Source organism: Ruditapes philippinarum, unplaced genomic scaffold (assembly GCF_026571515.1).
Source record: "Ruditapes philippinarum isolate M1 unplaced genomic scaffold, ASM2657151v2 ctg95_1_1_1_1, whole genome shotgun sequence".
Lineage (NCBI taxonomy): Eukaryota > Metazoa > Mollusca > Bivalvia > Venerida > Veneridae > Ruditapes > Ruditapes philippinarum.
Genome location: NW_026858117.1, coordinates 600,237 through 625,313, shown reverse-complemented (window position 1 = coordinate 625,313; position 25,077 = coordinate 600,237). Strand labels below are relative to the sequence as shown.

Sequence of the window (25,077 nt, the reverse complement as noted above, 5' to 3'; positions counted from 1 at the left end):
ACCAGGGACTTTTTATTCTTTCGTGTGGAAAACCTATCAAGCAAGTTTCAAAATGTCGATGGTTCTCTGCAGGTACAACATTTTGCCTGAAATAAAGCACAAAGATTTCTACATTGTTTTTGCGAAAAGAATTAGGGATAATATTGAACATACAGGAAAATATAAGGAATTATTTCAGATATTATGATCAACAAGGTAACATGTTCATGTTTAACTGAAAAGTCGCTTCCGCAATGTAAACTTTCAAATTAAATGGTATAATGGACATGACACATTGTATTCTAAATAATCAAAAGCAACAGAACATTGCTATACACCGCAAATGATCTGGGTTTTTTATCTAGCGCAAGTGATTATTCCATAAAATAGAAATGTATTGCCAAAATTATCCCTGTTTAAAAGACTGCCAAAAATACAACTGCGTCGTATCATATTTTATTTTCAACTGCGTCGTATCATTTCGTAAAAATCATTATTTTCTTGGAAAATAAACATTTCTTTTTAATGAAATTTTAGTAAATGATGCAAAATTATATTTCGAAGGTTATGGTTAACTCTGAAACAAATATATAATTTATTTGAAGGAAAAAAACGATAGATAAAGCAATATGAACTGCGTCGTATCCACACATTTTCATAAAAATTATGCCCCGCTTCGAGTTGCAAGTTCGCTATAACTTTTGTTTTACAAAACAGTTGTGCAAGCAACATATACCGAACGAAGCGGAAAATAGTGTAGCGTGTTAATACATATATCTTGTTTTCAGTCATTTCCAACAATAAAAGTTATAAACATAAACATACGTTTTTCGTTCCAAGATGGCGGCGTTTGTTTACATTTTGTAGGATACGACGCAGTTTTGATTCCCAGCCCTGAGAAGGAAAACCAGATGTGTACTTTTCCATTCTTAAAATAGAAAATGCTAAATTTAGACTGGAGATTCCAAAGTCATACTTTTCGTAGGTCTGAGCCAATTGGGATTTTCTTGAGCCAATTTAATTATTTTGGAGCCAATTTGCTCATTGGCTCCTGCCAGCGCGAGCCCTGCTGATATCTTTGCATATATCTTCGAATCAGTGTATATATCAACATAAAAATGCTATACTAAATGTACCTCTGAAAATAAGTACAGAAACTCTTGTTAATTTACATGCTTCTCAGAAAAAAATGAATTTTCACCATGTTTATATTTGCATATTTGAAATTGTTTTTCGGTGTTTGCCCTTATAAATTTCATTTACATGTACATTGACCAAAGGTCTGTACTTGCTGATTTGCAGGGGAAAAAAGAAACCCGATTAATACTACCAACCACAGAAAATAGCATGAAAGGATGAAAACATAAAAATTTATATGTATATATTAAATGTAAGTTACGTACCTTCGTCGTCCAGTTTGTTAAGTGGAGAAAAGATATACATGTACATCATGTACACATCATTTTATAATGATAAATTACAACGTTATGTTCGGTCATGAAATGAGCCGCGTCATGGCAAAACCAACATGATGGGTTTGCGACCAGCATGGATCCAGACCAGCCTGCGCATCCGCACAGTCTGATCAGGATCCATGCTGTTCGCTTACAAACTGTATAACAAGTAGAGAAACTAATAGCGAACAGCATGGATCCTGATAATTAAGGTCCAAACATACGGTCCGCCCTGGTATGGTCCGCCTTGTCTCACTGTCCGCCCTGTCCGTAATTCATATCCACAATATATTTTAGTGGTATACGACCGGATGAAAATCCAAAAGCAAGCGTCCAAGTAGTTTTGATTAATTTTGCGAACTTAGTACGAACATTTTACTTTATTCATGAAATGTTTTGTTAAATGGATCGAAATCAGAAAATTAACTTAGTTTATATTTCAGATATTAGCTTTGAGTACAACAAGTTAGAATATCCTCATTGTCCTGTATGTTTAAGCATTTTGTCACTAGATTTCGCGATGTATTTTGATTCGTGCCATATAGTTCGTGGTCATATTTCATATTGACGGAATAACATTTAAGTCAATATCGATTTACATTTCTGAATATCAATACGATTTTAATACTTTAAATTTTATCCCTCCATGTCTTGTTGAAAAATCTCGTAATTTGTAAGAATGGAGAAACTTGTCCCTTCTCTCCTTTCTTGAAATTATGGCTGGCTTGAACCCTTTAAATATTTGTCTGAGGTCAGTGAGAAATAATAACAAGGAGACAAACATTCTGTTTGTTTAATATGTTGTATTTGTGTTAAGTAACCCAACCATGCATAACATCATGGTAACAGTAACCTGAGGGTAGGTATTGCAATCTGGAAAAATCCTCAGGTGGTGACCCGGTTTTGAACTGCTGACCTCTCAATTACAAGGCGGACACTCTACCACGTTGCTAAAGGGTTAACCCAACAGCAAGGCTGTTAGAAATGGCCTACACCTGTAATCACTGCATAGGCAAAGGCTATAAATGGGGGAAGTCAGTAGTCCAACTAATTGTTCTGCACAATATTGTGCTATTTTGTGTTTGGGCAATATCTCAATACCCAGAAAGAAAATATCTCAGAATGAAACTTTGGCATATCAATATATTTTGACTAGGGAAGTCAGATAAAAATTTTCTGTTCATTTTTATAAGCTCCACGTTGTCATGACCTTCTTGTAGGCGTTGACATCAATCCCAGCAAACACCCGATGTTGACACAACGTTGGATCAACGTTGAAAATTGGTCGCGACGTCGGCGACCTTCACACAACGTCAAACCAACGTTGAAACCCCGACGTCTAACAAACGTTTCATTTTGACGTCGACTCGACGTCGGATTTTGGTCGGTAATCTGACAATTGGTAAATTTAATTTATAAAACCAATATATATAAATATTATCATAAACAGTGAGAATTTTAAGTTTCTTTAGAAAGGGAACATTATAAATTTATTTGTCTAATCAAAACAACAACAATGTCACGTGGGTGGCTACCGTACGATATTCGATAGGTGGCGCTCGGTAAACGGGTAGCCGCAGATCGATCAGTATAATATATATTTGCTCTATTTCTTTTTAATAATAACTTATCTTCTCGAATTAGTCAAAGAAGTGTTTAAATAATTAACAATGAAGTTGTAATCATTTTTGTGGGCTACATTTTATAGTGGTAAATAATCTAGTAAATTCGAATTGGAGTCTTATCGGATTTGAAATTCAAATGTATTGGCGGACAAAAAACGACGGGTTGACAGACAAGCTTGTATATTCCAAACAAATAGAAGAAGGTAGGCAAACGTGATATATTGTTTTAATGCTTATTTACCGCATGTTTGCATGGATTCGGCGGTTAATTGATCATTGTAAAGTTTGACTGGTAAAACATAAAGTCACATGATTTCGCGAGATAAATATTTTGGTTCCCTCGTTAGAGCACTTTATTATTTGCTTTAGAACACTTTGTATTATCGGATTATTTTTCCCACACTATATCGCCATTGCCAAATTATTGTTTTGCATAATCAATGGTATAAAATATACTAGCAATTGAAATCAATAAACAGTGATAAAAGGTTAAAGGCAGTACGTTAATTAGACTCTATTATTCAAATGCTGGCATATAAAATTTCCTCTTATTTCTTATCAACATGAATTTCCCTTATATGAGGGCCATTCATTTACACATGTATCAGATAACTGTAGGGTCTCAAGCACAGTTTGATTTTGATGTCTATGTAGTTGTTTAACTACATGTTGTAAAATTGAAGTATTTTACCCATGAGCATACCACATGTTTCTTATATTATGATAATGATTATTCGCATTTTATACATGTAAATGATACATCTTTGGTAAGATATATCTGAAACCACATTGTTTTCGACTACTTATCTTTTCATTAATGTAATAAGACAAGATAGTATCAGTCAGTAAACACATTATCAAGGTTATAAATCAATAAAAATAGTAGTTTGTTAATTAGCCTGCTTATCAAATATAGTGAAACAAGTTATATGCTCATATCATAAAACGTTTGTACCCTCAGCCAGTCTGTCCTTTATACTCTTAGAAGATCGAATCATGTTGGGCAGAGATTATATCTATAAAAATGACAGTAACATGTGAATTTCTTTGATGTTGTAGCATTTATATAAATTATGATAAATATAAAAAAATCATTTTCATTTTAAATTTTGCGCAGGCAAAAATTGTAATTTCTTACTAAATTTTCAGGTCATACTTAATGAAAATAATTAATTGAACATTTTATCAGGTTTTTTCGTAAACGTGCTTTGATAATCATAATATTGTTTTGTCTTTCAGTGAATATCAGAGATTGTGAAAATTATGATAATTCAACAACTGTCGAAAGTTCAGAGGAGGAAGATGAAAATTATTAAAAGGAAAAGAAGAAGAAAAACACACAAGATTTTGTGACAGGTATAATTCAAAATATTACATTGATCACGAAGCCATTTTTATCAAAATCAAATGATATATAGGTACATGAAACTACATGGTTTAAACTAAAGTAAAAAAAAATAAGCCTCGTTTGTTAAAGTAGTTGGAGAGTTTTGTTAGAATTTCATTTATTTGTAATATGTAAAAGTGATTTATTTCTTGTAATTGTAAGTGATTATTTGATTTATTTTTAAATTTCAGATAGTGTGAATGATGATATCTCAGGTTGGAGACGGTAAAGGTTCAGATTATGATATACTTTAAAGTATGCCCCAGATTGCCATAGTGTAGGTGGACGAAAGAAGAATGCTAATTAAGATATATGAACATTGCTATTTGTAGTAATATCAAAATATTCACAATATTGTTCCATTTAACATTCAGATAAAAAGTACAAAGAAAAATATACAATCAGTGAGTTGGATAGATGATCGGAAAATCCCAACCTCAGGTTGATCGGTTCAGTCGGAAATAAGCCTTGGTGATATAAGAAAAACATGCATGAATGTTAACCATAAAAAATGTCAGTGTTAATGTTTATGAAGAATTTTGTATATCTAAAACATGATTATTTAATATATGAAGCGTTATTTACGTACATACTGTCAAGTTTAATAGTTTCATAATACATTATGTTAATGTTACATTTGTTATAGTACCGCATTTATTGTTTTGTACATGTGATTCGTATTGCAAATAAATTGTTAAAATTATAAGAATGCTTATTTTGTTTACCCTACTAATGAAACTTAAAATGAAAAAAAATCATATTCCAAAAGTTTGAAATGAGGTTAAATCATGGTCAGATAAGGTTGGATTATGGTCAGATTAATGGTCAGAAAAGGTTGGATAATGGTCAGAAAAGGTTGGATTATGGTCAGAAAAGGTTGGATTATGGTCAGAAAAGGTTGGATTATGGTCAGATAAGGTTGGATAAGGGTCATTTTATGACGTTGTATAGACGTCGGGATTCTGACGTCTAAAAAACTTTCAAATCCAACCTTCTGCCAACGTTTACCCAACGTCAGGGTCTAACGTCAGTACAACGTTGGTACAACGTCTTTTGTTTGCTGGGATGTTGGTTAACCTTTTCATTCAGGTTGATTTTCTCATGTCTATGTCCCTGCCAGGGTTTTGACATTAATGTAAGATAGATAGATAAACTTAAAGTATAAAAGCTATTCACTTTAAACTTGGCATACATGTTTTGTCAGCCCAACAAATTTTGAGTGCGAAAGGGTTTAATGTGCAATTTTGTGTGTGGGCAAAAATTCCCCTTCTGAAACAAAAAATATCTCAAAATCTACCCTTTGGCGTCAAATTATTTTTGATTGGGTTTATTTTAGAACCATTTAAAAATGGGCAGATAATGGGCCACAAAAAATACCAAAATACTCCCCAAAATGTCACAAAATTTTAAGCTTTAAGTAAATAGGGCTAAATTTTTTTTGGACTGGCTTAAAATTGAATTTAAAACTTTTTTTTTAAATCATAAAAATCGTTTTTGGAAAAAGTTCAATAAAATTTTTTTTTAAAAAATTTTGTCATAAAAAGATGCTAGTTCAAAAGGGCAGATAATACTAAATTTACTTTATGCAAATTTATGCCACATTTTCAACTTACATTTTTATCCCAGGTTAACCTTTTTGTTAAGATGTATTATAATAAAGTTACCTTTTTGTTAGATTAATTTTTACAGAATCTATCAATCTTGATATACATGTTCACATCTGATTGATAAATAAATTTATTTTGATTAATAAGAATGACTTTTAAAAAATGATACAGTTGTTTATATTACATATTTTCAGTTAAATTGATAATAACTTCACACAGTATTAATCCTGGGCAAAGATGTGCTATAGATGGAATCATTTGGCAGAATTACAGCTAAATTTGTCTGACAATGATGCTGACAATACAGTGAAATGTCACTGTACAAGAGCTTTCATAGGGTATGTTATTCTGTTTTTATGACACATTCTAAGAGTGTTGTTAGGTTTAGATAAAAAATACTTTGTTTGGCTAAACATTAAATCATAGTCAGAAATGTCTGAGTTTTTGTTTCCTACATTGTATAATAACTGTCAAGGCCTTTATTAATGACCACTTTCCTACTTTGATTGTTGTGGAAGACCTCAAGTACTCATCCCCTTGCATTATTTAAGGCAGAGAAATATAGTCAACAATATTTTGATATTAAGTTAAAGCAGCATGCCACCATATTCATGCTTATTTTCATGAAATGTTAAAAATGTATTAAAAAACATTGTCAAGTGGCATAGTGAACAAAGAAATACTTTACACATTGTAAACAACACTTTCAATCTATCTAAATTAATAAATCAAGATCAAAGTATGTGTTAGTCATGAAGACGAAATATGGTTATAAATACTGCAAAATCAGTCATTTATTGTATTTAATATGAAATTTTTTGATTGAATTGTGAATACATGTACTTTTCAAAATTTCTTAACATCTTAGTTTTTTCTCAAAAATGATTTCTTGACATTTTAGGCTCATCTGTGATATGCAACTTTAAAAGTTCAGAAAAAAATATATAAAAACCATATTTACATTTTCTTGTTCTGTGGTGAAGCACCCTTTTTGTAGGTATTGATCTTAGAAAATTCTTACAATTTTACAGAGATGCTTTTCTGTACAAACTGGGACTAGAAAAAGATCCTTGTGATGTAGATGATGGGGAGAATGAAGAAGATATACCTGATGAGGATAGCATAGAAAACACTGAGATAACAGAAATACAGGATTATCCTGCAGGTATAACTCTTAACTTAAGTAACTTAATATACAGTGATGGCAAATTCTTAACTTAAGTAACTTTAAATATAGTGGCGGCTCATTCTTAATTTAAGTAACTTAAAATACAGTGATGGCTAACTCTTAACTTAAGTAACTTAATATACAGTGATGGCTAACTCTTAACTTAAGTAATTTAATATACAGTGATGGCTAATTCTTAACTTATGTATACATACAGTGATACTTATGTAACTTAAAATACAGCGATGGCTATCTCTCAGTGTCTATTCTAGGACGCGCGATTGCGCGATTCACGCTAGTATTTAACAGATCGCGCACAATTCAAAATCATGTGCGTGAAAATCGCGCATCTATAAAAATAGTTAATAAAACCGTAAAACTTCCATCCCGCATTATATTTGGTTGTTTTGTTTACATTTACACCGAAAACCGAAGGGAGGTCACTGTAAGCTTATTATAATAATTTAGTACCGTATGGTACTGGTTACGTGAGTTGACGGAAATTAACGAAATGTTCCGTATCAACCGGAACTAGTGTGCTCGGTCTGACAGTTGGGCGCCATTTTAGTGTAGTTAATAATCAGGAAAAATGAGGCAATTCCTAGCTTGGCTACGATCTAGACGTGAAAGATAGTTCGATTATTTGTATTGCCAATCCCTTTATAATCAATCGCGGCAGTTCTGTAATAATTTGTTTTCGTTTAAAAATTAAGGGGGGACAACTTCTGCTGCCTTAAATAAATATTATCGTTTTAAATATTTCATCGGTTGAACGCCTCAGTGTAAACTTAATACCTTGTGATACCTTGTGATGTTTGGGAAACTTTATTAGTAATGCAGACGATTTAACACTGGCAGTTTATATTGGCACCCTTTGATTTTGAAAATCGCCCCCTTTTTTGAAATAGAGGGGGGAAAATCACCCCTATTTTTCAATTCCTAGAATAGACACTGATCTCTTAACTTATGTAACTTAATATACAGTAATAGCTAACTCTTAACTTAAGTAACTTAATATACAGTGATGGCTAACTCTTAACTTAAGTAACTTAAAATACAGTGATGGCTAACTCTTAACTTAAGTAACTTAATATACAGTGATGGGTAACTCTTAACTTAATTGATTTAATATACAGTGATGGCTAATTCTTAACTTATGTAACTTAAAATACATTGATGGCTAATTCTTTACTTATGTAACTTAAAATACAGTGACAGCTAATTCTTAACTTATGTAACTTAAAATACAGTGATGGCTAACTCTTAACTTAAGTAACTTAATATACAGTGATGGCTAACTCTTAACTTAAGTAATTTAATATACAGTGATGGCTAATTCTTAACTTATGTAACTTAAAATACAGTGATACTTATGTAACTTAAAATACAGTGATGGCTATCTCTTAACTTATGTAACTTAATATACAGTAATAGCTAACTCTTAACTTAAGTAACTTAATATACAGTGATGGGTAACTCTTAACTTAATTAATTTAATATACAGTGATGGCTAACTCTTAACTTACGTAACTTAAAATACAGTGATGGCTAATTCTTAACTTATGTAACTTAAAATACAGTGATGGCTAGTTCTTTACTGATGTAACTTAAAATACAGTGATGGCTAACTCTTAACTTATGTAACTTAATATACAGTGATGGCTAACTCTTAACTTAAGTAATATAATATACAGTGATGGCTAATTCTTTACTTATGTAACTTAAAATACAGTGATGGCTAACTCTTAACTTAAGTAATTTAATATACAGTGATGGCTAACTCTTAACTTAAGTAACTTTGTATACAGTGATGGCTAACTCTTAACTTAAATAATTTAATATACAGTGATGGCTAACTCTTAACTTAAGTAACTTTGTATACAGTGATGGCTAATTCTTAACTTATGTAACTTAAAATACAGTGATGTCTAATTCTTTACTTATGTAACTTAAAATACAGTGCTGGCTAACTCTTAACTTAAGTAATTTAATATACAGTGATGGCTAATTCTTAACTTAAGTAATTTCATATACAGTGATGGCTAATTCTTTACTTATGTAACTTTAAATACAGTGATGGCTAATTCTTAACTTATGTAACTTAATATACAGTGATGGCTAACTCTTAACTTATGTAACTTAATATACAGTGATGGCTAACTCTTAACTTAAGTAACTTAATATACAGTGATGGCTAACTCTTAACTTATGTAACTTAAAATACAGTGATGGCTAATTCTTAACTTATGTAACTTCAAATACAGTGATGGCTATTTCATGTTGCAATAATTGATTTCCTAAAGACAGTTTCATGAATTTCTGCATGTACATGTATTTACCTGATGTTAAACTTGAGTTGTAATTTGGTTTCTATTCTTTAATTTGCACCTAGATGAATACTTGTTAAATACATTATAGTAAAAGGCAAGTTATACACCAGAAATGCTTTTCTTATTTCTCAAAAGCTTTTTATTTCCAGTGCCCTGCTAAAGATAAAAAAAAGTTACTTATTCTTAATGGCGTGTTACCCGAACCATCTTTTCTTGTATTGCTTTTTGGCAATTAGTTCATTTAAAGTGATTAAGTATTTTGTATGTAAGTCAAAATATTACTTTGTTTACATTTTGCTACTGTTTTGGCAAATTTCACATTCAGCACTTCTTCATTCAGGTGATAAGCATCTAATGTGTTGAATATGCTCTAAAACCAATATTTAAATGTTATAAACAGATTGTTAGCATCTCTTAAGAAGGAACAGATTATTCTGAGGGCAAATCTGCCTTTAATTAGATGATGAAAAGCCAAGTGTGTTAAATTAAATATAAGCTACACAAATCAGGATTGTGTGTCGAAATTTTCCTGCAGCCATCACAATGTTTCCTTGTATGTCATCTAAATTGATAAATTAATTAGAATAGAAAGTGATTAAAGTTTGCTTTACAAGGGTATTTTTTTTTGGCTCAACTGTCACAAAGTGACATGGTGAGCTTTTGTAATAGCTTTTTGTCCGGCATCCGTCTGTGAACTTTCACTTTAAACGACATCTCTTCATAAACCGCTAAACCAATTTCATCCAAACTTCACATGAATGTCCCTTTGGCAGTCAACTTCAAAAATTGTTCAAAGAATTTAATTCCAAGCAGAACTCTGGTTGCCATGGCAACTGAAAGAAAAAAATTAAAATATATTCTTTAAGAAAACTGAAAGAGCAAGAGCTTAAATATTTGGCATGAAACATCATCTATTCAGTGTCTACCAAGTTTGTTCAAATAAATGCCATTGATTTTCCTTATTTGTATATAGTAAAAACTTAAAAAAATCCTCTTTTAAAAGCCAAAATAGCTTGAGCTTAGATATTAAGCATGAAACATCTTCTAGTTGGTGTCTACCAAATTTGTTCAAATAAAACCCCTTGGGTTAAAATTGGCCCCGCCCCTGGGGTCATTGATATTCCTTATATGTGTATATTAAAAACTTAAAAGATCTTCTTATAAAAAACCCAAAGAGCTAGAGTTTAGATACTATGCATGAAATATCTTCTAGTGAGTGTCTACCAAGTTTGTTCAAATAAAAGCCCTTGGGTTGAAATTGGCCACTCCAAGGGGGTCATTGTTTTCCCCTAAATGTATATAGCAAAAACATAAAAAAATCTTCTTATAAAAAGCCAAAATAGCTAAAGCTTAGATATTTAGCATGAAACAGCTTCTAGTGTGTGTCTTCTTAGTTTGTTCATATCAAATCCCTGGGGTAAAAATTGGCCCCGCCCCAGGGGGTCATTGATATTCCTTATTTTTATATAGTAAATCTTAAAAAATCCTCTTTTAAACAACCAAAATAGCTAGAGCTTAGATATGAAGCATGAAACATCTTCTAGTGGGTGTCTACCAAGTTTGTTCAAATAAAAGCTCTGGGGTAAAAATTTGGCCCCGCCCCCAGGGGGGTCATTGTTTTTCACTTTATGTATATAGTAAAAACTAAGAAAATATTCTTTTAAAAACCCCAAAGAGCTAGAGCTAAGATGTTTAGCATGAACATCTTCTAGTGAGTGTCTACCAAGTTTGTTCAAATAAGGGCCCTTGGGTTAAAATTGGCCCCTCCAAGGGGGTGGGGGGGTCATTGTTTTTCCCTATATGTATATAGTAAAAACTTAAAAAATCATCTTATCAAAAACCCTAAAGAGCTAGAGCTTAGATATTTATCAGGTGTCTACCAAGTTTGTTCAAATAAAAGCCCCTGCTTTAAAATTGGCCTTGGCCCAGGGGCCTATATACAGGTGAGCGATTTCAGGCCCATCATGGCCCTCTATATTATGTTATGATGTGGTTGACATACCTGTATGTGATTGAAGTTTTTGTTTGGTTTATCAGATAATCAAGGTTACAAAGCTCATCATGAAGTAGCAGCGGAGGTGCCAGATATTACAAACACTGAGAGATTTAAAGAAAGTGTAGAGGAAGAAGAAGAACCTGAAATAACCGTAGATCAGCTAGCAGAGTTAGAAATGATGAAAAAGATGGGTCTACCTGTAGAGTTTCACTTTGGAAATACAGGAAAGAAGAAAAAAGTAAGTTAGAATAATAAAAATGTCCGATTGTTTACAGTTTACTTAACTCTACATATCAACGGATTGTTAGTCTTTATGGCAGAAATTTGATGTAATACCCTTTATTAAAATGGTCAGAATCAGTGATATATCTTTGTACTCATCAATGCGAAGATGAAATTGATGATAAATTGAATAAATTGTAAAAAAGCAGTTTCCTGTATTTTATGTATCCTAAAATACGATATTTTGATACATTAATAGGGCAATAAAAATCATGGTCACAAGAAGAAAAAACAAAAACAAAGACAGCGTAACAAACAGAAATGTGAAGAAAAAGCACAAGATGGACAAAAGATAGTGAATGTAGAAAATTGTTCTAACAGAATTGAATTAGATGAGAGCACTATAAATGATACTTTGATGTCAGTCAAGAGTCAGTTGACAGATAGTAGATCTAGGAATGGAGTAAATCTAAACCTAGCTGGTGTTGATGTAGAAACTGTATGGCAGGACTATTGGGGTAAATATGGAGAATATTTGGTTTGGGAAGGCTGGGTTGCCAAATATCCAGATCAAATAGACTTTGAGAAGCTGCAAGCTGTGCCAGCTATAGCTGAAGTTGAGATTCAAACTGAAACTGACAGTGTTGGTGCAGATGTAAACAAAGAAATTGATAGTATATATCCTCAATCAAAGGAGGTAGTAGAAAAATCTGAATGTCCTGATTTAAAGACAGCCCAAAGTATCTTAGATAACCAAACTGATAGTGCGAGTTCTAAAGTGCCTGAAACAGATTTAAGTAAGGAAAGCCCAGTTCAGGAGTACATGAATCCATGTTCACCTATGCAATACCTTTCTCCAAATTTCAAATGTATCAGCGGTGAAGAAATAATTTCCACACTACAGAAAAGGACTGAGGGCTCAGCTTCAAATGTAGAAGATATAGAAAACTGTGATACACAATCTGATGTAGATAACTTAGCAAATGAGAGAACTGAAATGGTTAACATGATGCATTCATATTCCAGCCACCACTCTCAAACAAACGCTCATGAAAAATCTGAAATACATGATGATCAAACAGATTCTTCTGATAAACAGACTAATGAAGAAAACCTTACTGAAGAGGATTTTAGTAAGGCATGGGAAGATCTTTGGAATGAACATTACACTGAGAGCTATTGGTATTATTATAATGAGTTTGCTGACAAGTTTAATAAGATAGCACCAAATGATAAAGAATTGTCTGAAAACTGTGAAGGTGTGTTTGAGGGTATAGCTGTAGTAAATGAAAATGGTGAACTTGAAATTGTTGAAGGATTGGACAACTTAGATGCTCAAAGTCAGATAACAGATCTTGAATTAACTTCACAGAAATCAAATGAAAACAAGGAATATTCTGTTGAATGTACAAATGATACAGATGAAATAAACAATGGTGCAGAAAATACTGTTTATGTTGTTGATAATGGAAGAGAAGGAGATAGTGAAGTGGTTTATGTTATACAAAATGAAGATGGCACTGCTGTGGAAAATCTTGTTAATAAGTTAAAACCCATAAATTTTAAAATAGTTACACCCTTTGAAAATCACTGGGGAAAAACTAATTTTGGAAGAATGTTAAAAAATAAAAAAGAAAGCCCAAAAACTTAAATAAAATTTAGAAAAAAGTGAAAAAAAGGGAAATGTTTTGGGAATAAAAAATTCGGGAAGGGGAGTTTTTGCCCAGTTTTTAAAAACGGGTAATGAGCCCCAAAATCACATGAAATATCTACTAATGGAAGCTTTAATGCTACTGATGAGGGGGAACCAGTTGATGGGAGCAGAAAGAAAAGGAAGGAGAAAGAAAGAAGGAACCAGCAACAAGGAAATGAGTCAGGTCACAGGAATGGAAGTCGTAGACATAATTTAGCTTTAGGTTAATATTTAATTTTCTTAATCTATTCTATTCTATTTTAAATCCAAAACATTAAGCAAAAGTGATATAATTATAATAAAAGGCATATTTAAAAAAAAACTATTTAATGTACTATTGATCATTCTGATCATATTTAAGGTTTATGACAGAGAATCTGAAGTTTCTTGCATCATTAATTACTATTTTATCATAGTTGGTGGTTGTGGAGTATGATGTTATCATTGTCACATGTGTTTGTCAATTTTCTATTTGATCAGAAATATTACTGAGAATATTTTGTTATACACATGCATATTACTTTATAGGTTCATTTCTTACTACACGGCTAAGAGGTTCTGGAGGAGATGGGGACGACCCACCAGAGGACAGACCTACACAACTTCCTCACAGGTAATATACACCAACATATCTGTGTATTTATTTAGATTTTCTAAATTATCAGCAAACCAGATATTACAATCAAACCTGTGAATAAACGCCATCAACAAGAGAGACTGAACATGACCTGTATATATGAGTGATCTTTATTTGTAGGTAACATTGTTATCTTTAATTTATAAAGGTTTGTAAAAGAGTGGTTTTTATTCACAGGGTGATCTTTATTCAGAGGGTGTATTTAATACAGGTTTGACTGTACTTGATTGTAATTTGTGTTTCTATTTGCTGAACATTTTAAAAATCAGGTAATTTCCACATTCTATTCAGGAGAATCACAGGTATAAGGAAATTGTAAAAAAAAATCAGAATTGGTATAAAGCTATATTTAATGAAATACTTTTATGGAATTTTAAAAACCAGTAAAATTATGTAGTTTTCATAATCTTATGGTTAGTTTTCAAAATTAAGGTTTGTAACAGAGAATGTCTCTTATATTTAATATACATGAATACTGTATGTTAACAGAATAAAATGTTACAGAATTTTGGGGTATTTTGCTGCTATTTTGAGTATGATTTCAACTGAAACCAATGATTTTGTAAGGTCTTAAATGTTCATTTACTGTCAATTTTATATAGTCATGAGGTTGATGCTACAGAGCCTAGTATTAGTAATGAGGTATCAGATGCTAGAGCTGCATTGTCCATGCTTGGTTACTCACTACCAGATGAGGAGGGTTGGTAAGTCAAATTTCTTATTATTTCTTAAAGTATATAAAGCTATATGTTTACCTGCATTTTACAATTTTTGTTTGAATTTTGGTTTAAACATATACATTTAAGCTCGATTGCGAAACAAGTTCTTCCAACTTACATTAATCACTTTTGGAACCAACCAGTACTGGTGTCATATGAAGAAACATGGTCAAGACCCAATAAAGGCTTGAACCCATGATTCCTGGGTTTAGATGCAGACTAGTTTTAACCGTTAGGCTACAGCTCCCCCTCGGCTGTTTGAATTTTAAAAGAGAACAACTCCAAATACCTGTAGGAAAGAAATATGTTTGTATATGAATGACACATGCATAAAATCATAGCTGAACAGTTAAAATCCTTTATAAAGTAGCAGAATAATATTTTGTTCCTGCATATTTTATTCTGTTGACATAGAATTACATTTTTCATGTGTTTTAAATAGAAGAGACATTCAATGTTACAGCTCTTTGGAGATTTTACCAACAACATAATTTTACTACTTATATATTTTATAATTTTTTTTTTCAATAAATGTAGCTTTATACTCTTAAAATTGGTAAGCTTATAGCTTATCATTATCAAAGAAACATGTTTCAGCTTATATAAGATGGTATGTATATAAATGCATTTACTTTCTTTATACTATATTTGTATTGTATATTGTATACAATTTAACATAATCCCTCTGATCAATTTCAGTTCAAATGAGAAGAAACCGAAGATTCAGGGAGGAAAAGTAAAATACAAAACTAGGAATATCCATAAAGTATCAAAGAACTTAAACATGGGTAAAGGTGTGCACACGAGGTTTGATACAGATGGAAATGAAATGACAGTCAAACCATGTAGAACTTTGAACAAAGTGAAAAACTTCTTGGGCAAACTGAACAATGACCCTGTTGATGAAACCGATGACTTTGACCAAGAAGTAATGGAAATTATGAATTCTAAGGATATCTCGGGTGTTGACAATAAGGATAAAACAGCTATACATTCAGATGATATAAAAAATGTAACTGAACAAACAAATATCCAAGCATCAAACTTAAATACTTGGTCAATGCATGTAGAGAAAGGAACATCTTTTAATTTCATGAAAGATGACATCAATGCTTTAAACGATTGTACTGATGAAGCTGCTCCAGATACATTCCAGTTTACAGGAGTTGACAATGACCAATATGAAAATTCTGAACATGTCACAAATTTTGAAAGAGAGGCTGTGGAATATGACCTTGACATTTGGAATGATTCTGAGGATAAGGTAAATATAAGTTCTACTCAGAAGAAACAGAATTCACGGAAAAAGAAGAAGAGACAGAGAGGTTTACCAATGCCAGTAGAGGTGGCTGAAGATCCACAACTAAGGAAATACTGGGGTCAGCGATACAGGCTCTTCTCCAAGTTTGATGAAGGAGTTAAACTAGATAGAGGTAAGTGTACATGTAAGCTTTGCTTAATATATATAGATCTCAGATGATATATGATCTCAGATGATTACTGATTTGTTAGAACATATGATACATAAGCTTATTTCTTGAATATTAAGATTTAAATTGATACTTAAGAGTTTGAAGATATTAATAAAATACATGTGAACTATATTAATAAAAAAACAAGTAATGTGTTTTGTTATACAGTTAAACTTTGTTCGCTCGAACTCGGATCGCTCGAATACCTCCCTTCGCTCGAACTCATCGCCCAGTCCCGGCAAAATTCCTATATAATATATATTGTTCTACCTCGGATCGCTCGAACACCGATCGCTCGAACTCTCGAACCTGATCTCTGGTCCCTTGGGCAGATATATAGTGAAAATCACACCTTTTCGGTCGAACACAAAAAGACAAGTCGACATGTCCTAAATAAATGACAGTCGGCGACACATGTTTTTAACACCTCGTGATCGTGACAAAGGTTTTTAAGGTTAATTGATACAAAATAAGAGGTGTTGTAACCGATTTGTTTGTTATGATAATATTGTTGATTTGCCGTTTATGGTAACGATAAAAAGAAAATAACTCGTGAAATAAGTGAAATATGCAAAAGTCAATACAGAATGACGTTTACCTGGACAGCTTTAATTACAACCGTAGTTCATGTAACAGTGTTATCTTTTAATAGATTGATACGTGTCCGTGTGTTTATTTTAGTAAATGACTACAAATAAATGCTGCTGTAAAACTTTTTCTTAAATATTTCATTAATTTATTTTTTTAATTAAATACATCCTATTATAAACATATAAATATATTTTGAACATTGTTCAACAAGTTTGGTCTGATTGCTCAATCGAACTCAACCAATTACAATATGCATGAATATAGATTAACACAACGTACCGTTAATACTTAATTGAAAACACTGGGATAATAATTCTGAATATGACATATTCGATGAACAAACAGATGTACTAACAAACAATTATATTTACGTATTTATCATTCGACCGATGTATGCTAGAAAACCTTTAGACATATGATCAACGTAATAATAGTTCGACCTCGGTTGGCTCGAACTACCGATCTCTCGAACAAATTTGCACAGGCCCTCCGAGTTCGAGCGAACAAAGTTCGACTGTACATTTGTTTTTAAAAATGAATTTTAAAATTCTATTAGAAATATTTGACTAGTTTATTTGTCTGTTTTTACTTTCTTATTATGTGTTTATTCTTTTTAGAATGATCTTATAAGTGTAATTGGCATCTACCAATTTATTTTCTGTTAGCTGAATAAAAACATAATTTTTCTTTAATTTTCAGTTATTGAAATAGTACACATTAATTGTTTTACATTAGAAACACAGTACAGTTATAGGTGAAAATAAGGTTAGATTAATACCGGTTTAAAGGATAAATTTTGTTAAAAGTTTAGTATATCTATTTATAGAAGGCTGGTTTTCTGTGACACCAGAGAAGATAGGTGAGCATATTGCCGACAGATGTAGATGTGATGTTGTTATTGATGCTTTCTGTGGTGTAGGAGGAAATACTATACAGTTTGCCTTCACTTGTGAAAGAGGTAATCTACATTGTACATGTATTAACATGTACAGGCACGAAAAGTATATGTCAGTTATTATACATGTATTTATGTTATAGAAAGTTTGGCAGTTAGAAATGCTCTTATAAATATCTAATTACTTTGTTTTATTAATCCCCTATCAAGACATTTTAAAAAAGTATTTCTCTGATTTGATTCTTTATCTAAATGTATGTTATGTGTAATAATGACCATGTGACATCTCAAATTTGTATTTTATAATTATTATTTTGAGTGACAATATAATAAAAGCCGTGCCATGACAAAACCAACAAAATGGGTTTGCGATCAGCATGGATCCAGACCAGCCTGCGCATCCGCCCAGTCTGATCAGGATCCATGCTGTTCACTTACCAACCCTATTACAAGTAGAGAAACTGATAGCGAACAGCATGGATCCTGATCAGACTGCACGGATGCGCAGGCTGGTCTGGATCCATGCTGGTCGCAAACTCACTATGTTGGTTTTGTTGTGACGCGGCTCATTATTACAAAAATTCCTGTCCTGTATCTTTACAATTTCAAATATTTTATTTATAATATACATGTATTTCTTGTTTTGAAGTTTACTTTATAAAGCTTATTTTAACAGCTATAATTTACTTTCTTTTTGGGTGGTGAAAATCTGTTCAATATAATAACTTAATAAACTTAAAAAGACTGTATACAAATGACAGAATAATCGCTTGAATTGAAATAAGAAACCTGTCAATGTACCTAATTTGATAGTATTATATAAATTTGTTATTTTCATTTAAAACAAACAAATCTTGACCAAAACATAAACATTAATTTAATAATATGCATCAATAAGAAGTTACCCACATAAGCAAAGGAAATTTCTATGAATACCCCTTGGAATTTATTGGTTACGTCCAGTAAATGAAAAGAGTGGGACAGTCTTTTTTATTTATTTGGTTGTTTAAATTATTTTAAACAACATTGTCATTATCAATTATTGATTATTAAACATTAAAATAGTCAATATTTCTAAATGTAATGCTAATTCAGCACAATTTGACAAAAAAAAAAAAAAAAAAAAATGAGAATAATGTCACTTTGAAATTTCTATGTGTCATAAATAAGAGACATTTTTTTGTATAAATTAATTTAAGAAATGACCAAAGGAATATGTAAATAGTGTGATGGTAACAGTTTTTAAAATGTATTATAGTATGAGTCACCAGTTTTAGCATTGTGGCAAGTATAGTCTTGCTGCCTACATAGAGTGATATTAAACCACTCTGAATATTAAACAAGAGGGACCTTTATGACCAATGTATTGTATAACCTGAATCCAGATCATTTACGTTTGGCACATTATGTTTTTAGTGCCTCTGTTCGAAATTTATTCATTTTAAATGATTTAGATTTTTAGATATTATATTTCAATTGTGTTTCAGTGATTGCTATAGATATAGATCCAGTGAAGGTTGAACTTGCTCGCCACAATGCCAGGGTGTATGGTGTAGAGGATAGGATAGAATTTATTGTTGGTAACTACATGGAATTAGCACCACACCTACATGCTGATGTTGTCTTCTTAAGTCCTCCCTGGGGCGGACCAGAGTATATCAGTGCTGAGGTGTTTGACCTTGAAACCATGATGGCCTTAAATACATATCCTTTTAATTTTGTTCATTTGGAGACTCACATATGGTTAACTGTTTTAGATTAAATGCATAATCAACTTGGGACCTGAAATAATGCACGGAAGGGCACCTGAGGTCTTCCTCCACCAATAAAGCTGGAACATCACCATATAACCTGTAATGTGTTGGTGTGATGAAAAAAACCCAATCAAACAAACAAAAATAAACAAACATAAACAACTTTAAGCAATTCAGGAGCAAGTACTCTGCTATCTATATTGCAATGAATGTAAAAATATGATTCTCTCCCTTTGAAAAGAAGTTAACATTGTCCACAGCTGCTTGAGAATATTTATTAAATGGTGATAAACATATATTTGAAATAATGTTTCTGCACTTTGTTTTTTTAAGATTATCATAATATTGCATATGTTGAAACAACAGCTTTATTTATTTCTAGAATAATAACAGATGTTAAGCACACCACCTGACATCTGCATTACATAACACTGTAGCATGAATAAGCAATAATTAGCACTCTAAATTGGTATGTTTTAGGTACAAGAGAACTATTGTATTTACCTCCTTTAGTTTGTATTTCATCTTACAATTTCTAAACTGGTTTGATTTGTTGAGAATTTATTTTGATAAGGCAATCAATTTAATTTCATGAAAAAAATGTTCTAAAAATGCACACTATCATATCATTCAAGTAGGCTCATTGTATTAAGTTTAAACAAAAACTTTAAAAAAAAATGGGAAGGAAATTCCTTAGAATAATACATTTCGTTGAAGCCATCAGTCTCATGCAATGTGAGGTCAAAGGTTTAATCTATACAGTAATTTTTAGCTTGACTTTATTCAAGAGAAAAATTGAGCTATTTCTGCAGTCACGATGATGTTGATGCTGCTCTTTCTGTTTAAAAATATATTACTTTTATCATATTTTCTTTTATTTCTAATTGAATTGTCTGCATACTTGGATATAAAACTTTTTATTTACATTTAGGGCAAGACCTCTATGTAGAGTAAACTGAATTTGACATTGACTCATAAATGGTCTTGACTTTAAAGGTTAGATTATTGAATTTTTCTTCACTTTTTTTTTGCTTTAATTGGCTTTCACATTGTGACCAGTAAAAGGATTGTCTTCATATTTAGACACAAGAACCTTTTCTACAAGACCTTTAAAAAATTCTGAACTGAATTTGATTTGGCCCTTTAATAACTTTATTTGACCTTGACATTCAAGGTCAAACTGTTGAATTTGCATATAATGACCATGACTTTTGTTTTTTGTTTTGTATTTGAATCATATTTGGACAGAAATTTACACTTGTAACCAAACCCACATGTTGAATTTTTTGCAAAAATGACCTTGACCTGTAAATGACCTTGGACAGTTATGACTTTCTTTAAATTTTGCTTGAATTGTCGTAACTTGGTTAATATGTTTGTTATGCTATGTAACTTAATTGTTACATTTGTGATTTTTAGTTTTCTTCGAAACTTTTGTTGGAAATAGTGTTTCTAATGCTATATTTCCTTGTGGCTAATTCAGAAGAATTTGTTGGGAGAAACTTTATATGTCTGTGTGAGAAATAGGTCAGTGTCTGAATCCAGGAACACTTCCTAGATAACTACCTACTAATAGTGACTTGTGACTTAAATACATTTTATATATCTTGCTAAACCCAAACAAGGACAATGCAGCATTATATAAGTTTTATACATGTACATGCATTCTTAGACCTCTTTATTGCATCTTCTTTTTCTCATCAGCTTATAGGATTTCTGCATGAAACAGCATTAAAATATGTTGTTACAAATAAAAGACATAGATGTTTATCACAATTCTTTGTCTACATTTCCATTTACCTCAAGCCAAACAAATTACACTAAAACATAACAATATTAAGTAGAACATTTATTACATGCCAATATAATTCCTTAACAGTGCTTCACATTTGAGATTGTGCGTGCAACCAGGTCAATAACAAACAATATAGCATTGTTTGTTCCCAGAAATACCAATATAGATCAGGTAAGATCCCTCACTTGTTTCATTGTAGTCATAAACAATTTAATAGACCTGTTTCTATTCTGTCATCAGATAGGGAGATATTTTATGATTGTATGTCATTCTTGTGGCTCTTAACTGATTTATAAAACTATGCCTGCATCATATTAAAGATAATTGGTGCAACATTTTAAATATCTTCCCTGCTGATGAATCACAAGAGTCTAGTGCATGCTTTTCACTGAAAAACAGTAAAAATAATTAAAGTTATTTCAAATATTAGATTTACAAATTAAGTTCATGGTAAAAGTGTATTATTGTTGCTATTTTTAGACATAAGTTATAAAAAACAATGAAATAGCTCTGATTGTTAAAATATGACTTGCTCTTTATCTGTCTAAAATGGGGAACAGCATGTTGTGAAGATAAAATTAACTTGTTGTGATTCTTTTAAAAGAGCAAATTCCTGTCTGTTGATTGAAGCAACAATATACAGATTCTATACACAGTAGTAATACTTGCAGATTATTAAAATGGCAGAGTTAACTGATGAAAAAAACGTTACAAACATGCAGCATCATAAATACATTGTAGCATAAACATGCAAGTACTGGCACAGCAATCGGGGAACATTCGTTAGCAGATTTATTGAATAACTGTAACTATATGGTACTTTACCAAAGACAAACAAGAATCAGAATTACCAAGTTATTTTAGTTGATTTATTTTTAGGTGACTTATATGCCCATTGGGCTGGGTGTATCTAAAATGTTATATAATTTGATTTGTAAAACATGTTTACACATATCCCTATAATGAATACTTATTACTTATTCTTGTCTTTTTCTAGTTAACAAGTATAGCAGGGCCAGGTGGTAAAATGGAGATGGAGCAGAACTTTCTTAATAAAAAACTGAAAACAATCACAGCTTATTACGGGGAGTTAGTGCTAGATGGTGAAGAGGAGGATGGGGTAGTTGATGCTGAACCTGACAGCCAAGAGAACTTACAATATTTAGATAATGAAATCGTGGACACAAAAATGGTTGATAATGAAACAAGTAGTAATATTGTAAAAACAGTAGGTGTTTTAGAAGTAGAAGGAAAGTCTATGAACGATTCTGCCATTGTAGATGCTGTTCAGAATGAAAATGATTTGGAAGTGAAAAGGAAGACAGAGTCAAATGTTGATGATGGTGGAAATGATGTTAATGTGTAAGATGTAGTAAAATTGTTGGATGCTGTAAAGTAAGACTATGCCTAAGGATTGGAATATGTACACTGTAGAAACGGACTGTAATAAAACCAGCAAACATGAATATGCTAAAGTTTGATGAATATTAATTAAAAATTGATGGAAGATTATTGTCAGAATCATCAATGGAAAATATTGCAGTATAGTAATTTTTTACTTACCATTAAGTTATGAACATTCAATTCTATATATGCGTTTATGTATGCATGAAGGCGTACTGTTTTAATACAAAGATAGTAATGACAAATTTTAATTTGTGTCTCTTTTTTTATCCCTAATTTTGTGTGATACCAAGAAACTTCCGAAGATTTCTGTCTTAAAGTTGACCTTTATACCTGATGGTCAGTTCTATACAAAATCTGTAAAGAAAGAAAAATACATTAGTAAAACATTCATCTTTGTGTATCAATAAACATTTCAGCGATTTAAGCGATGATACAAAGTTTTCAAATGAATTTTGTATGAGAAAGTAGATTGTCATTTCATGTTAAAATTAATTACAATTGTTTAGATTAAAGTCACTTGACAAGTTTATGTCGTCCTTGGATTATGAGACTTTAAAAATTATATGTGAAAAACAAAATGCTTATTGAAACATTCATCATTGACAAATCGTCTATATAATTATGTTTTCTCCTAATAAGGCCTGTTGCCTATAAACAGCATTCTAAACTAAATTATTTTACAAGTTGTTGAATATTGAACTAACAATCAAACTTTCAAGACACTGATTGCTATGCCTGATAAAATTTGCAAATCAGAACTAACGGAAGTTTTAATACTGAAGTATTGCCAAATTAATTTACAAATTGATTAAGGAAGAATCTTGCATATGAGTATGAAAGCTATGAAAGCATTTATACCGAAGAACTTTACAAACGTAGCTTCTTGGAATTTATTCACCTGAATCTTATGTCAAGTAGTCATCTTCATTCATGACTGTTGCATAAGGCCATTTAATGGACATAGATTATGTTAAGTGACAAATCATCTTGACAAGTAGTTTTTAGCACCACGCTAGTATAAGTCATTTCAATGCATATTCAAACTATATTTAACAGCTAATATCTTTTTTAATGTTGCAAGATGGGATTTTAATCGTTGATCGAACTCGATGATGTCAGTGTCAAGGAGTGCTGCGATAAGATTAATCTACCATTTCTCCATTCATAACTAACTGATGTATCATTCTTGGACCGGAATTATTCTAAACACGTCATGCCTATTCTCTTAATGTTTCTTATAGGTCGTCCCTAGTGCAAAGACCTAAGATATGTTTTAACGTACATAAACCAGTCTAAAAGTAAATAAATATATCAAATTTAAACCGGCTATAAATGTTTTATTGTTGAAGTTTGTTTTGCTGTAAATATAATTTGAATGAATCATTTTCTTATTTTAGTATAATAAACGGTATTTTCTCTTGATCTATTTATGTATTACTATCGTCAAGTTCTCACACTTGAGGGTAAAACAAGTACTGTAATAATACAGATCATGATTCCATTGAAAACGTATCGAAATTACTTTTAGAATTTTTTATTATCGCCATACATTCCACAGCATATATCATGCCAAACTGTAACTGCTAAGGTATAGAAATGGTTGTGTAGCATAAATTTTACAAAACTTATATAAATGAGGATCTTTTGTCCTTTCCATGGTCAGTATTGTCACATTGACGGGATATATTATCACAGGGTCTATCGTTTGGGTAATAGTAAGACATGGTTGATGGCGGTCCCTTAAGTTCGAAGGTTACTCTTGGTTTTTGGGCCCTTTGCTGCATTTTAATACAGCCCATGCTCCAGCTAAGATACACGGCCAGCAGTGCATTTTTTCCATTAATTGCATAGTTGGCCCGGAGACCCTGAAAATAATTTTGTAGCGAACAAGCATATCAACTGCTTTCAGGCTAGGACCTCCTCCAATACAGATTTGATATCTGTGTTCTCATCCAATTGAATAAGTATTGTACTCAAAAATGTATGATGACCTCATAATAGTAAACAAATTAACGTTAGCACAATTCCACGCCGTTTCTGCAATTCTATGGGATAGAAGTTATTAAAATGGCAACTGCTCGACGGGGCATATTTAAGATTTTTTAATAACTAAAATTGCACGAGAATACAAAAGTGGGAAATCATACGTTATATTAGACGAACCGCCAAATATGCCCATTTTACATAATTGTTATAATGCGATTTATATTGTATGACGAAACGCAGTGTCCTTTTTTAATAGACCATTAACACGTGGAACAAGGGCCAAATCAAAGTAAAGAAATAGAAATATAAAAAGTGATATCGACAAACAACAAAATTAACAGTGACTAACCTTATCAACAT

At 31.7% G+C, this 25,077-nt stretch overlaps 1 protein-coding gene and 1 long non-coding RNA gene across 2 annotated transcripts; both read left to right on the top strand.

Annotated features, from left to right (window-relative positions):
- Positions 1-1,724: 1,724 nt before the first annotated feature.
- LOC132752159 (trimethylguanosine synthase-like) lies at positions 1,725-22,997 on the top strand. The gene is made up of 13 exons (XM_060742450.1): positions 1,725-1,797; positions 6,247-6,390; positions 7,084-7,217; positions 11,588-11,784; positions 12,028-13,305; positions 13,516-13,684; positions 13,990-14,074; positions 14,701-14,802; positions 15,517-16,250; positions 17,707-17,838; positions 19,263-19,481; positions 21,419-21,495; positions 22,322-22,997. Exons 2-13 carry the CDS (start codon positions 6,290-6,292, stop codon positions 22,688-22,690), a joined length of 3,597 nt encoding a protein of 1,198 aa, XP_060598433.1. The 5' UTR covers positions 1,725-1,797; positions 6,247-6,289; the 3' UTR covers positions 22,691-22,997.
- Positions 3,023-5,157, top strand: LOC132752166 (uncharacterized). Its single transcript, XR_009628774.1, has 3 exons — positions 3,023-3,261; positions 4,298-4,414; positions 4,637-5,157. It is a non-coding gene; the product is annotated as an uncharacterized LOC132752166 (long non-coding RNA).
- Positions 22,998-25,077: the final 2,080 nt, after the last annotated feature.